This window comes from Aulonocara sp. 'chitande type north' Nkhata Bay, linkage group LG11, assembly GCF_057382095.1.
Source record: "Aulonocara sp. 'chitande type north' Nkhata Bay isolate Kocher_YH1m ecotype deep benthic linkage group LG11, A_spYH_male_GT1.1, whole genome shotgun sequence".
Lineage (NCBI taxonomy): Eukaryota > Metazoa > Chordata > Actinopteri > Cichliformes > Cichlidae > Aulonocara > Aulonocara sp. 'chitande type north' Nkhata Bay.
The window spans coordinates 19,686,083-19,700,892 of NC_141354.1; the positions used below are offsets into that span (position 1 = coordinate 19,686,083).

Genomic DNA, 14,810 nt, shown 5'->3' on the forward strand with positions numbered 1-14,810 from the left:
GCTTCTAGACATTCTGTCTTTTTGTCTTTTTGAACTTATTTGCTTGCACAGTGCCCCTCATCGATGCATTTAATTCCACATCACAATGACATTTTTTACTGGTGTAAATATACTCCTACTTATCACTAGTAAAGGTTAAAGCTAAACTGAAATATTTTAATGGTCAAGTTTGTTTTTGGTAAACATTATTAACATCTTATTAGCCTTTTACAAAAACATATCAGTTAGCACCTGAATTTATTAACTTTTTACACATTTTTAAAGAACCTTCCTGCAGGCTAGAATCCAACATAAGAAAATTAAGCTTTTAATAACAAATAAATGACCAGTAGATTTTATTTGGGTTTAAATCAGATCAAACAAAAAGCTGTTTGATGTGAATGAGACAAGCCTCTCAAAAGTGCTGAACTTTTCCTTTAGAGTACAGCTGTATTCTTAAGAGAAGGTCAAGAAAAGCAGCTGCTTGCCGCCTTCCAGCAACATCCATCTCCATTTCCTTTGGGGTTTGCATAGAAGAAGGGAGTAAAGCTCGTATGTGCCTGGACTTGGCAACAGCCCAGTTTTCACTGACCTCGAAGCAGGCGAGACAACAAAGCACCACCGAGGGTCTCCGCAAGCATGCAGCCATCCCATGAGGCGACCAGGGGAAAAGTACGAAAGAGAACAATGTATGACCTCATCTCCTCTCCTTCACAACCCCGCCCCCACCCCCCTCATGTCTTTCATTAGTCAGTTTACCGAACAATGATGGCTATTTCAGTGGGTGCTCGCCTCCTCACTGCCCATATCTGCCCAATGGGAGATTCAGTTAGGAAGGAAACTGCCGACGGTTGCATTCAGGATGACAAAGCTGAAGAGCTGGAATGGCATTACAGCAGCTGTCTGGCATGCTCCTATTCTCCACCCATCAATAGAGCTGTTCTACCAAAGACATTCTCTCTTCAGTCACTAAATAAAACTAGAAGAAATGTATTAATCTGTTAAGAGGAGAACAGCAAGAGCAACTACACATAAGCTGAGACATTCGCTAAATGGAGTTGATTTGGGCTTGTGTCCCATCTGTGCATTAATTTCACTTATTTCACTATTTCATTATTTAAGATCTGTTACAAAGCTATTCACATAGCATAGTTTTTGCTATTTGATGACTACAAACCACATTATGTTTAATAATTAAAATGTGACATATTGGTATCTCCCCTTTTTAAATTTTGACGTTGCACATATGCAAGTGTCTGTGTAGTTAAAGTAAGCCTGTCTCTGTTTTCAGATTTGAAGAAACTTGGCACAAATCAGCGGTGACCACTATTCATCTTCGTGGTTGGATTTGTCTTTTGATGGCAGCATGAATCATTATATTCCTTGGAAGCTTAACATAGAAAAACCTTGTTGCTGAGGGTTAAACATACTGTCAACAACATGTGTATACTCCATTCCAAGTTTTGACTAACAAGCTCCCTAGTGATCACAATCTGGGCTACTAATGAAGTATTGTTGTGTTTGAGGTAAGTTATCAGCACAACTACAGCATGTTTGGGTACCCCGCAGACCATAAGAAACACAAAATACTTTTAGAGCCAGTTGTGGTGGGTTTAATTTGTGCTGTGTTCCAGTTTCTTGCAAACTGAACCACAGGTACTTTCTCTGGATTTCTGCCATAATTTTATTCTCTAAAGGGCAACTACCTTAAAGGAATACATACAATTTGAGTGAAATTCTTTGTTAGTTTTAACACTGTTAACCAAAGGTCCAGCTGTGACCAATTATTGATTATTGGTCACTGTTGATTAACATGGGGGAGGTGTGTTTCTACAAATCCATTATAAGAGAATTGAACTCTTTGTGGTAGTACTTGCACACATGTGCCCCAGTTGTCATCTGCTAACCACCATCCATCTCCATTGATTTACTCTTGATTGGTATGAATAATGGAGGAGCCAGCTACAGAGCCAGACTGAGAAGGAAGAGGTTTCTCCCACTTCAGACCACCTTTACATCATGAAAGACATCATGGACATATGAGCCATATAGCCTAAGTAAACAGATGGTGCCAATGTTAAAGTCCAGCAAGAGATAAATCAACACTCATCCATTGTGTCACATGCAGCTGTCTTTAAAATAAATGCATGAGACACAAGCCAAAGAAATTCAAGTGTCTGTTTTCTGAGGTCATAAATTTGCTTTTCAAATTCAAACAATCAATTTAATATTGCTATTAGATATTATGCTATGCTATCTTTAATTTTATCCTTAATCAATCCCCCAAATGGAAAATGGTGATGTGCACAGAGCGTTAACTTGCATAGTATCAAAGGATGTCATCAATAATATCAATGAATAGTTTTTCTCTGGGGACCATAAATATAAGCACTGAATCTTGCTCAGTTGTGAGATGTCTTGCTGTGTTATTCAGTGCTGAATAAATTATCATAAAACAATGAAAAAGGTGAAACTGCTGGTTCAGATTCTCAACAGAGAATCTCTCACCCACTTTACATTTTAAACACTTTCTCTACGCAGTTGTTTTTTTTATTGTCACAAACTAAAGAAATATTTGTCCTGTTAACACTCAGGCCACTGACCTCATAACTGTAATTTATTAATGTGCTACAATAATTTAGAAACCAAAGCTAATTTGCTTACAATTAGTCTAACCTGATCATCACATAAAACATAAACTAAATGCTTAAAACACAAATCCCCACACGTCTCTGACAAGCTTAAAACCCGACAACTGAATAAACAACAAAATCATGTTACCGTCAGCAGAGATGAGTTCCAGCATGAACTTCCTGTTAATTAACATATACAACAATGCCTGTATGCAAAATTTAAATGGTAAATGGACTAATTCTTATATAACACTTTTATACTCTGAGCACTCAAGGCTCTTTACACAATTTGCCTCATTGGAGAGCAGAATGGAGCAGCCAGGGATCAAACTACCAACCTTTAGTAGATGACCTGCTCCACCACCTGAGGTAAACCTACCCCACTTATACAAGCTAAAGTCATGCAAACCAACTCCTTAAACCCAAACTGCAAACTCAAGTTGAATGTTTTTAGCTGGGTGTGGTCAGTATTGTGCTGCTACTTCTTGTTACACTTCTGGAGATCAGACCATGCACAGTATGTTAACTTTCTGTTTTGTTACATTGACTAACTCATAAGACCCTCTAAAGCCAATATTATTAGTAAGTCATTAGGTTCTTGTTGCACTCCAATGATCTATTCTTTATCTCCTCTAAGTATTACACTTGTTTTTCATTTTCTCCACCTTGTTCCTCTAAAACAAATATTCCATATGCATCTCAACCCTGCTCTGTCCTGCCTAAACAGAAGCATCTATCTGTGTGTGGACAAGGCTTAAAGACTCTTGAGCATATTATATCACTATCATATCCTACCTATCAAACCATCAGGCTCCAGGCAGTGTTAAAATAGAACAGAAGTTGCACCGCGCTGTGCAATCTGCTGATGACAGCTGCAAGTTGCTTTAATAATCTAGGATGAGTGAGACTGCAGGAATGACACAGGAATCAAAGCTCTAATCCTCCACGAGAACAATATTAGCAAAAGTTGTGACCTGTAGTTCTGAGTTCATATTCAGCTGGTTGAATAGTAGTAGAAGCTATTGTAGTCTTCACAAAATGACAGATTCAAATGTCCATTCACTTTTTAATAAAATTATATTAAATGCTTCAGAAACCATTTAATGTGATCTCATCTGATATTATACATATATACAAGAATTATACAGTCCTACAAATTACATCCATATCTCCATATTCATTTCATGTTTCTATGAGTTGATTATTAGATATTATAATATTTTATGTCCAGTTCAGCGTTAGGTGAATGAGGCGTAGGCAGAGGAGAGGTGGTTCAGTTCCTCTATTGATATAGCTTTGTGTGTTTCTGCCAGATGTCCACACAGTAATTCAGTTAGTGCGCAGAAATGAAGTTAGACTTTAGCTGCCCGACAGTCCACTCCCATAAACACAGAGACACATATAAGAGGTAAAGGGGAAGAAGCTGAGTCATAATTCTTTCACTTCTCATTTTCTGATCAACCTCAAATGACACTCTGAACACAAAATTTAAAAATCACACGTATAGTTTTTTTTTTTTACTATACATATTCAAATCACACAGTGAACAGTAAGCTCTAGAAAGATATGATTACAGTCAGAAAATGGCTGCCTTCATGACTCAGCAGTAGGAAGTGGGGTTGTATGTCTCGCAGACAATGCCTGGACTGTCCAATATGACTTTTGACTGATCTGTCTGAGGGCGTGTGTGGTTATTATTAGCAGCCTCTTGAGCCAGGAGAATATGAGTCTATCTGAGACATGCACCTGATCATTGCTGTGGACAAGCCAGCTGAACGTGCCAGATGACAGCCTGCGGTCAGTTCAAGCAGTCCTGAGTTGGGTTGGTTGAGCAATTGTGTGGGTATCCCCTTTTTGTCTCACATACCCAACCAACTATTTAAATGTCTTTTTGTCCTGAAGCCCATTCGTAAGAAAAAAGGAATGCTACGACTAATTACAGACATCACTACTCTACCCCCTGACAGAAAAAGCAGGCTGTGATCTTCCTCTTTATCACTTTAGTGCTGTACTGTACATTCATATAAAGAAACATCTTAAAAAACATATTTAAAAAGAGAGAGAGAAATATCCATATTGGGGTTTATAAAATACACATTTACTTGGTTTGTACAAGCCTGGTACTATATATCAGCAATATTAAATACTGGCATAGTTTCTTTAACACTTTGCTTGGTACAAATTTTTGATGATTTCATGTTAATGTGAACTAAAATCACCTTGTTGAATCTATGCCACAAATAATTAAAGGAATTCTAAAAGCAAAAGAGAATCCATCCCATTATTAGCAATGTGTACCTCATAAAGTGTCCAGGGAATGTAGCGATCTGTTGTGCAGACCTGTGCAGACTGGATTTCTTCAAAGTGGAGAACACTAAGGCTTTTCGAGTGAGGAACTACAGGTTTTGGCACTTCTGCGATTGCGTCATTTATCCCTCAGGTTTATTTCTTGAAAAAAAAAAAATACTCAGAAAAAAGTTCATGTTGGCATGTTTTCACGTTGAAATCATTTGAATTCGTGGGCACATTGTGATCTACAGTTACATAGCTACATGCAAATGCTCCTGAAAGCAGCTGTGTAAGATGCTGCTATTCATGGAAAGTAGCTCCACATATTTGACCTGGCAGATTTTTATGCCAGATGCCTTTCCTGACACAATCCCCAAGGGAATTGGATCTCCTCTTGAGACTGAAGCAGGTGTGTTTTTGTTAGGGGAATGTGTGAATCCATACAGTATGGCGCCACCAAGTAGCATTATTGCTTTCCAGATACAGATGTTAACACAAATTGTTAACTGTGGGATATATATGTGCAAAGCAACAGCTGACTATGGATAATATAGACATGTGTAGAAACATTTATTTAGCTGTATTGTTCATTTGTTTCAAATATAATTTTATACGCTCATCACATCTTCCAGATGTACTTCCAATCGCACTTTTGCAAATCACTCTGCTGCACTCTCAGTTTGTAGGCTGCGAAATAAAAATAGACTTTAACACACTGGCAAGTAGAATGAGCTTGGGAAGGTGTGCGTCTAATTATTTCTCTTGTGTTTCTGAAGCTCATTAAAGTTGTCATACATTGTTTTTCCTGTAATCGCCAAATAATTATCCTTTGATACCACATACTGTAAAGCTTTGTTTACCCATCATCACAAAGCAATTATCTTTGATTTTGAGACATATGTTGAGATGAAGGAATAATTGCTTGTTATATTAAGATAATTAGACAAATTGTTTTCTTGCGATTTAACTCCAGGAAATCAGCATGTTGTTTTAGAAAGTCAAGTAAGTTCAAATGTACTAACATATTTTTAAAACCCTCTTTAGAAGTAGATTGCATCCACTAGGCAGGCTGCTTCTTATATTTAATGGTTAAAAGCTTCAGCTCAGTGTTTAGTGTATTGTGCCACTTTTCTTGGAAACAGATGACTTCACTTTAAACACTAGACTGGAATCAACAGGGAGCAGGAAACCACCCTGCCAAATTGTTCTTAAGCACCATCCATCCATCTTCTTCCGCTTATCTAATTCAGGATTGTGGCTGAGCTAGGGCCTGTCCCAGCTGTCATAGGGCAAGAGGTGGGGTACAGCTCGGACAGATCACCAGTCTATCACAGGGTTAACACAGAGAGACAGTCAACCATTGAGGCTCTCATTCACACCTACAGCCTATTTAAAATCACTAATTAACTTAACATGGATGTCTTTGGACTCTGGGAGGAAGACAGAGTAAGTTTTCTATTCATGTATATATGCGATTTGTCTCAGATGGCTCAATATAAATAAAAGAAATTTTCTGAAACATTTAGCTTTATCTGTCCTTTATCATTGGGTTCAAATGTGGAAAAACCCCACAAAAGCTGTGAATATTTTTCCTTTGCGGAGCAGTCACACATCACATTTTATTGCTCTGCACTTAGTGGCAGTTACAGCACTGTGCAAAACTCTCAGGCCACCCCTCATTTCTCTATATTTAGCTTCCCCGGACTCAAATACTCTTGTATTTTTTCTAACTTTTGTACAGTACTGTAAGTCCATAAGTATTTTGAGAATGACACGCACTCTGTATACTGTCACATTGTTTTTAAAATGAGAACTTAAGATGTGTCTGAAACACAGACTTGTAGCTTTAATTTAACAGGTTTTAACAAAACTGTTGCATTAACTGTTTAGGTATTACAGCCATTGCTATGCAGACATCTACACTTAATCAGTCACTGATAACAAAGAAGTTTCATCCAAGTGTTAAAATCACTGCATATATTTAAAATCATATTGGTCTGTCCTGTTACTTTTAAGCCTCTGAAAACTGGAGACAAACACTAATACCAAACACTCTGGTGCCCTCTAGTGGTGGCAACACCATGATGCATCAAATCAGACTAAAAAAAAGGAATCCAAATAAGTTACACAAACTCAAACTTTTTTCTGTAGGTCAACTCGTCTATTTAATATATAAAATACGGTAAAACATACGCAAAAAGGGGAGGGTAAGAGGGGACCAATGGATACTTTGGTACAATAACAAACACTTTTTTTTGTAAAAGCAGTATAGAATTTGTAATAACATATCAGTGCATACTTTATTTATGAAAATATACACAAATTGTATATCATTCTCCAAAAACAAAAACAAAATTATCTTTACAACAAAAAAGCAGACTAGCCGAACACAATATATTAGCTATAATTTATTTAAACTTTTTTTTCTTTAATTTCACTTTTTTTTTTTATGTAATCCTGTGTGATGTGTTTTTGTGTCAATATTACATTTTATTTCCTATAACATGATTCACACTTCTGTTGTTTTGAAACGCCCATGCATTGACATAATTGTGTCTGGTCAGAAATAAGTTAGACGTGTCACGCTGCCCCACCCCCTTTAGACTCAGAGGTTTGTACATTGGACTCAAAGTTTTGCAGCATTGAAGCGATTTGTCGACTCAATCAGCGATTCCATCCACAGCCACACGTGGAAACTAATATCACTACTCGTGTGTTGCTTGTTACGTGTCATAAAAATCGTGCAACATTAATAACACCCTTGTTGAAGAAGAAAGAAAAATCCCAAAAAATGAAAACAAAAATATATTTATAGAATATTCTTATATAATAAAATAAAATTCCAAAGAAAACAAGAGGTCTAACCTACACAAAAAAACCAAAAAACAAAAACAACAACAAAAAAAAAAAAGAAAAAGAAAATGCAGAAACCTATATCATCATGACAGCTACTATCAGTGTGGCTGTGGTAATGATGATAAGAATAATAATAACAATAATATCAATTGTCAGAGAACAATTAAAAACAGACTGTCACCAGCACAAATTAACACTGGAAAGTGAGTGAGACTTCTAAACATCATTGTACAGGAGCATATATCTCTCTTTCAGGGGGGGATGCAAGTTCTTAGAACGGCTTCTCAGCACGATTGTCTGTTGTGTGATTACAGCGACCCCTAGTGTTGTTCTAAAGAACATGTTAGGGCTTCACGAGGGCTCTCACCTGCCTGCTCACAAACAATCTCATTTCTTGGACGAAACATAACAACTTGCAGACTTTTTTTGTTTCTCTTTTTTTTTTTTTTTGTTCGAAGCTCAGGGCACAACAGTCTTAACAGTCAAAGTGTTTACACTCTGGGGATTTATGTTAACTCTGCCAAGCACTCAGAAAAGCAATATTGACACTCAGACTTGTCACAGAGGATGAATGTGTGTGTGTGTGTGTGTGTGTGTGTGTGTGGGGGGGGGGGTGTGAGTGAGTGACAGACGGAGAAAAAGGAAATGAGAAATCACTGATGAACTGAAGGGCGGATGATGGCAGTAGTGTGTGGGATGAAGCTGCAAGTCGAATAGAGTTGGGAGGGGGGTTGGTGGTGGTTGTGTTTCTCATGGAAATGACCCCAAAATAATTTGACTTGTCATTTCAGCGCTGACACACGCTATCTGGATGGAGTAAACAGAAGAGGAGTGTGTAATGAAATGTGTGCGTGTGTTTGTTTGTCTGGGTGTAAGATTAAGCTTCCAGAGAGGAGGGGAGAAAAAAAAAAAAAACCAAGTGAGTGACAGGGGTGAGAGAGGTGTGACGAGGGCCTGCCCATGAGAAGGATGTGGTGGCTGGATGCGGTAAAACCTAAAGTCGACAAGTCTGCGTTGGATTTGGGAGGTAGTCATTAAAAGATCAAGAGTCATTCTGAAACCTCCGGCTTAGCGACGAACGACACCCAAACGCCAGTGCTTTTAACAAGCAAATGGACGGAGGCTGAGAGTGCTTTTAGGAAAAATAAATACATGAATTTGCACTTTTGACCACCACGTTTAAAAAGAAAAAGAAAAACCTAAATCAACCGTTGCCACCTTTATAGAGTAGAAAAATTACATCCTTCACTTCTCTTTTCCTTCATAGTCTTCTTAAACTCTCCATAATATAAAACTGCAGCCAACCAGTGACAGGCGAAGGAGAGATCCTTTAAATATAGAAACATGGCTTTTAATTGGAGGAAAAGGTAAACCTCTAAAAGGAGAAGAAGAAAAAAAAAAGAGGGATCAGGGAAATCCTTGGCTTGCTTAATCATAAACTATCTATATGTATTTATTCTAGAGTTTGACTGATATGGTGGTAGCGGATAATAATCTTTTGCATCAAGTTGCACAAAATACCCAATATTTGGCAGTCGCTGCACGAGGAAAAATTCCAGTAAAGTTTAATTTAGCTAAATGATACAATAGGAATGGCATTTTTTTTGTTTTTTGTTTTTACTAATCTTTAGTTTTTAGCAGGTTTCAAATAAATGCTTCCATAAAAGATTCATTTGAAAGATGAAACTACATCAGCAATGACTTTGAAAGATTTACAATTAGTAACTGAATTTGACGTAGACAGTGCTACACAGCTATAAGAAAATTTCTGTTCCAATTTTTATACAACATAACTCTTTTGTTTGAAAAAAAAAATGTAAACAACTCCTTAAATTGGACTTATGATCCTTTTCCTTGCTTTCTATCCAACGTATGCAGCTCACACTAAACATATCCAATCCTTTCAGCCCTAAATGTTCGATTTTTGTTTTCTACTCTTGGTTCTTTACAAAGCCAGTTGCAGCAGTCATTTGAGACACAAAGCACTGGCCATGGCCACCTACCTGCTATTCCAAGTCTTTTTCTTGTGAGGGGCAGGCAAATAGAAAAGAAAAAGTAGTTGGCTTAAAGGGAGAGGGGAGGCTGCTTTCACAGAGTTGATAAACTGAGGGTCTGCAAAAAAGATATACAAGGATTTATTTGAACTGTGAGTCATGCAAAGCTACCCTGATAAACTTTAAGTTTGAAAATCTGGAGCTGGAAATGGGAATAAGAAGTCTCATTTAAAAAACTGCTTCAATCTATTAACTTAATATATTGACTCTTGCAATTATTGAATTATTAATTTAATTAATTAAATTGCTCCAATTAGGCAACCACACTGAGACCCTTACTGTAGCTTGTAAATTACTTAAATTAAACTACATCAAAAGAGAATTTTGAGAAATAAATAAAAATTGCAATATGTTACATGTACCTGCCATTTTTAGGTTGTTATCCAGCCAAATACATCAGTCTAACTCTAGTGTGTGCGTGCTGTGCGTGCGTGTCAGAGGTGGGAGTTAAGGTAAAGTGCCCTCCATCAGCAACAGAGTCCTAATCATTGCTCACTCTAAACAGTCCGAGTCACCACGGCTACGTCTTCCCTTCCTGCCTCTACAACACCCTCTCTGGGCTCGTCCACATATTACACTTTATATACACACATAAATAATAATAATATAAAAGAGACAGATCCACTGAGAATCAATGTTTGTTTGTTTTTGTTTTTTTCCACTTCCTTAAGGGATATCCTGCCGAATATATAGTTTATATATACAATCCCTGTCGTCTGGTCTAGTCTCTTGCCCCAAATGCAGAGCTGCCCTTGCTACCGCCTGAAGCTGTTTAAATATATACTTGAATATGATTTTTTTTTTTAACCTTCAAAAGAAAAAAAAACCTTATCCCTGTCACACAAAAGCCACAAAGGTTACAGATTGCTTATATACATGGTACCTCACGATTCTCCTCTTTGAACATCAGCTATCTATTCAAAACATGAATTGCTCACAAAAATAATTTCACCTGTGTGCGTTGCAGGTGTGTGTTCAAGGATGAAATTGAAAGTGAAGATTTATCCAAATTCACTTGGTTTAAAAAAAAAAAAAAAAAAAAAAGAAGCAAAAAAGAAAACAACCAGTTGAGGTAACAAACCCGTATACACACACACGCACACAAACAAACCAAACACACACCTTTCTCAGCATCTGTAGTTGACACGATGTGGGCGAAACGAGGAGAATCTGCGTCATGTGTCGTTGAGCTGTGGCAGCTCGTCCCTGATTCAAAGAAAAGCAGTCTTTTTCCTCGGCAACAAATCACGTTCCTCGTTTTACAGCTGGTCTGCGTGGTTCTGATTAAATAAAGACCCCTGGTGGTCGCCATTCTTGTACAGGACCCAATGCCGGCCATGTTGATGGAGCCGCCGACTTGACTGAGAAGGGAGGCAAGTTATTCTTTTAGTGTCTTCATATTCAAAATGAATCCAAACTCTAAATGTCAACAGTCAAGACAGAGGGACAAAACTCCACGCTTTAAAAAAAAGAAAAGGAAGAAGAAGAAGAAAAAAAAAAAAAAAAGAGCACAGCTGCTCCTCTTAGAAAACAAACAAAAATCTAGAGTGATAGCAATACAACTGTGGATGGGCGGATGTGTACATCGATGTGGACTCGTTGGTGGCACCGTTTTAATACAGCGCTGTCATATTTGATCAAAACCTACCAGACAGTAAAGATATGAAGGTGAGAGATTGCCACCAGCCGTGAATCATGGCAGGGGCATGCTGGGAAACCAAGTTTGGCTTGTCTGCTTTTCCAGAAACTGTCAAGAAGTCCATGTGGCCAAATTTAATCAGGCCACAGTTCCTAACCACTGCAGCCTGATTACAAACTCATTCACTTCTATCCGAATCCAGCTGAATGATGCGCAGCATGGTCTTTTTTTTTGATAAATAATTCCTGGTCTTGTTGGGTTTGGTGTATGTCAGTGAGAATACATTACAGTTCAAACGTGACTGCACATTGCTATACGAGTGAGTGTCCACATGTGCGAGTATGTTAGCATGCTTGTGTCATGTATGTATCCATGTGAGGTTTACTGTGTAGACAGCAGGTTACTGGGTTGGTGGTGGGTGGATTTTGTCTGTGCGTATGCAATGTGGATATTGGGGCTGCTGGAGCTGGTGGGGCATGTACACAATCCACAAGTACACATCTCCATCCTCCATCTGTCCATCGATCCGTTTATGTGACCCAGGTGTCCAGTCTCATTCTCTTGACGTTGGTCCCATCCTGTTCTTGAGGCTCTGCTGATGAGGGCCGCAGAAGGACCATGGTGGGCTGCTGGGCTCCGGCGCCGACCTGGTGGTGATAATCCAGACCCCCACCTCGACCCTGGGTGCCATCGTCTCGGTCGCTGCCTTCATATGAGCTGCCGTTGCTGCTGAGACTGTCAACAGGTGAGCGGCCTTGGCCTCCCGCTTCAAGACGCAGAGTACCAGGGTAGGCGATGGACACCAGACCTTGTCCCTGGAGTTGACTCTGGCCCACTCCAACTCCAGCCACCCCACTGGTGGAGCTGGGAGTGCTGCGGTCACGGTTTGGTGAGACGGGTTCGGACTTGATATTGACGTTGGGGTTTGTGTTGACTGTCAGCGCGGCACCCTGTACTCCCACTTGCCTGGAGAAATGACGGATAGAAGAAGAAAGAAAAGAACAAGAAGCATTATGTCAGTATGAAATTACACAACTACACGTATTATCCATCAAAAGTACATGAGAGCAGATCTTCATTAGACAAAAGTTTGCAGGGATGGAACACAGAGCTCAGCCAAAACTGTAAAAGAATGGTCGCTTTAAAATGAATGGATCAAAGAATTCAGTAAACATATGCTGGACTTGTAAAATGAAAAGCAGGATTTTCAAGCAAAAGGCACCCAGGTAACACTATACACTCGGAACACGAAGGCGTGTGTGGACTTAAGCACATGGAGAACAAAGACACAAAGAACAGATAAGGCTACATTTAAGGGCACATTAAAGCAAATTCAGTAAGCCATGCAGCTGAAACACTCGGATATTAGGTTTGATCCCATAAGGTCTACAGCTGAACATCATACTGGAGCATCAAAAAAGATACTCAAGTCATTATTCAGTGGATGCAAGTAGCTAAACAAGAACATCTGCATTTTGTATTTGCTCTGTTTTATATCTTTGTTTGTGATACAACAGCTATTAAAGGGCCTAAAGAACATGTTTCCTAAAATAAATGAAAGAATGACACATCACACATTTTGAAGGGTTTAAATATGATAAGAAGTACGACAGAAATTAAATATATTTTAGTTGTCGTTTGCTAAAATTATGTTTATTAAAAAAAACTGGGAAAATCTGTTGCAGTGTAAAAATATAAAAATATTGGAATTGAAATGTTTTTACATGTCTATTTTAAAGTTATATTTTGTCTTTGCTGTACTTTGTATTTTATTCTTATGGGAAAATTTTAGGCACACCAAGGAGCAGTGCAAACCAAGACTACAATTAACACACAACCTGTAAGGCTTTTGGTTCAGGGTTTTTTTTTAATTTTTTTTTTTAAACACTATACTGTTATACTATCCTGTCATACTTGATCTGGTAAGGTTGCTTTCCTCCATGCCTGGGCCACTTCCACAGCTCTTTAATGAGCAAATCTCCCTTTGTGCTTGTGGATTTTTATCTCCATCTGTCCATTTTTTCTGCCAGGTGCGCCCCCGATTCCTTCTCAGAAAGCAGCTAACTTTTACTTTCCCTTGTACTCAAAAGAGCATCTTTTTCACAAGGTCACAAATTACGCATCCTCCACTCTTCTATTCTGTTTTCGTGTGCAAGGTCATTGCCATGTTCGTTTTTAGCTGCATATGCCACAGAGCATCTTTCCCGGCCGATATGGTCCATGCTATGAGAGCGGCATCGGTATTATATTCAAATAGACAACTAAAGCAGCAGCGTGATCTTCCTTCCTTAATGGCTTTTTTTCATGCTGTCCATAATTTTTTTTAGCATTAAAACCAAAATTTCTCTTGTGCTGTTCGTTCCCCCCGGAACATTTTAACATTATGTCACATTTGATTTGACTTGATTATTATTAGTTTACAAATCTATCAGCAGTTCTCTTAAACCTCCAAGTAGCGCCAACCAAGAGCGTCACAGTAGAGTGTAAATTATGCTCTATTGTTATATATGATAAATTGTATTCACTTGGTGTTTTGTAAGTTAGATCAGCATAAAACGTATTTTCCAGATAAACAGAAAATATTTAGATTCACACGTGAAATGTTCACAGGTTTTCAAATGAACCAATCCACACCTAACTCCTTGACTGCGCTGCCCTAAGATCTTCAGGACAATTATATGCCAAAAAGCTTTCGTCTTTGTCACCATCTCTGCTTTTACCTGCCAAAACTCTTTGATCAGCACCACCTCACCCTCCTCCGCTGGCTGGAGGCTGAGTCGAACCTGTCACTGTGGCTGACACCGACTGTTGACGCTGCGGTGTGGCTCGCTCCTTTTAACGCAGTCGACATGATTTTTTTGGATTGGGCTCGTTCTATCTTTCCCTCTCCTCCAGCTTGACATGGTGGATCTGAATTTGAAGCTCCCAATTACTGCGTTTCGCCCCTTGGGTGTGTTCTAATATGTCATATCATGAGCCATCTGCACCACTGTATCTCTAATATTCCCTCAATTACTGGCAGACTGAGAGGGGAATTTAAGATAGGACTCCTCCAGGCGATCTGGGTCCGTGGCACTCAAATGTGCTCGCTGTCTTCCTCTGTCTGACACACACTTAAAGTTGTGCACTCTTCCTGCCTTACATAAAAATGCTCCTTCCCTCCCGTACTGTCTTACAAACACACCTACACACACACCTACACACACACACAACGACACAAATCCCTTGGTAGGACGATGCTCACGCCGTCTCTCTCGTACCCACTTCATCAAACCTGCGTGTCGTGGCTCGGGACGGTACAGGTAGATGGATGATGGTGCCACAGGGGTGCCGTTGCTATGGCGAGTGAAAACGGCTGAG

General features: G+C 38.9%; 1 protein-coding gene across 10 annotated transcripts in view; it reads right to left on the reverse strand.

The window, feature by feature from the left end:
- Positions 1-7,040: 7,040 nt before the first annotated feature.
- The window catches only part of mef2d (myocyte enhancer factor 2d), a 105,108-nt gene continuing 97,338 nt past the window's right edge, over positions 7,041-14,810 (reverse strand). For all 10 annotated transcript variants that reach the window (XM_086310961.1, XM_086310968.1, XM_086310970.1 and 7 more), the window contains one exon: positions 7,041-12,416. In XM_086310961.1, coding sequence (XP_086167087.1) covers positions 11,981-12,416 — 436 coding nt within the window. In that variant the 3' untranslated portion in view covers positions 7,041-11,980. The remainder of the gene's footprint in view (positions 12,417-14,810) is intronic.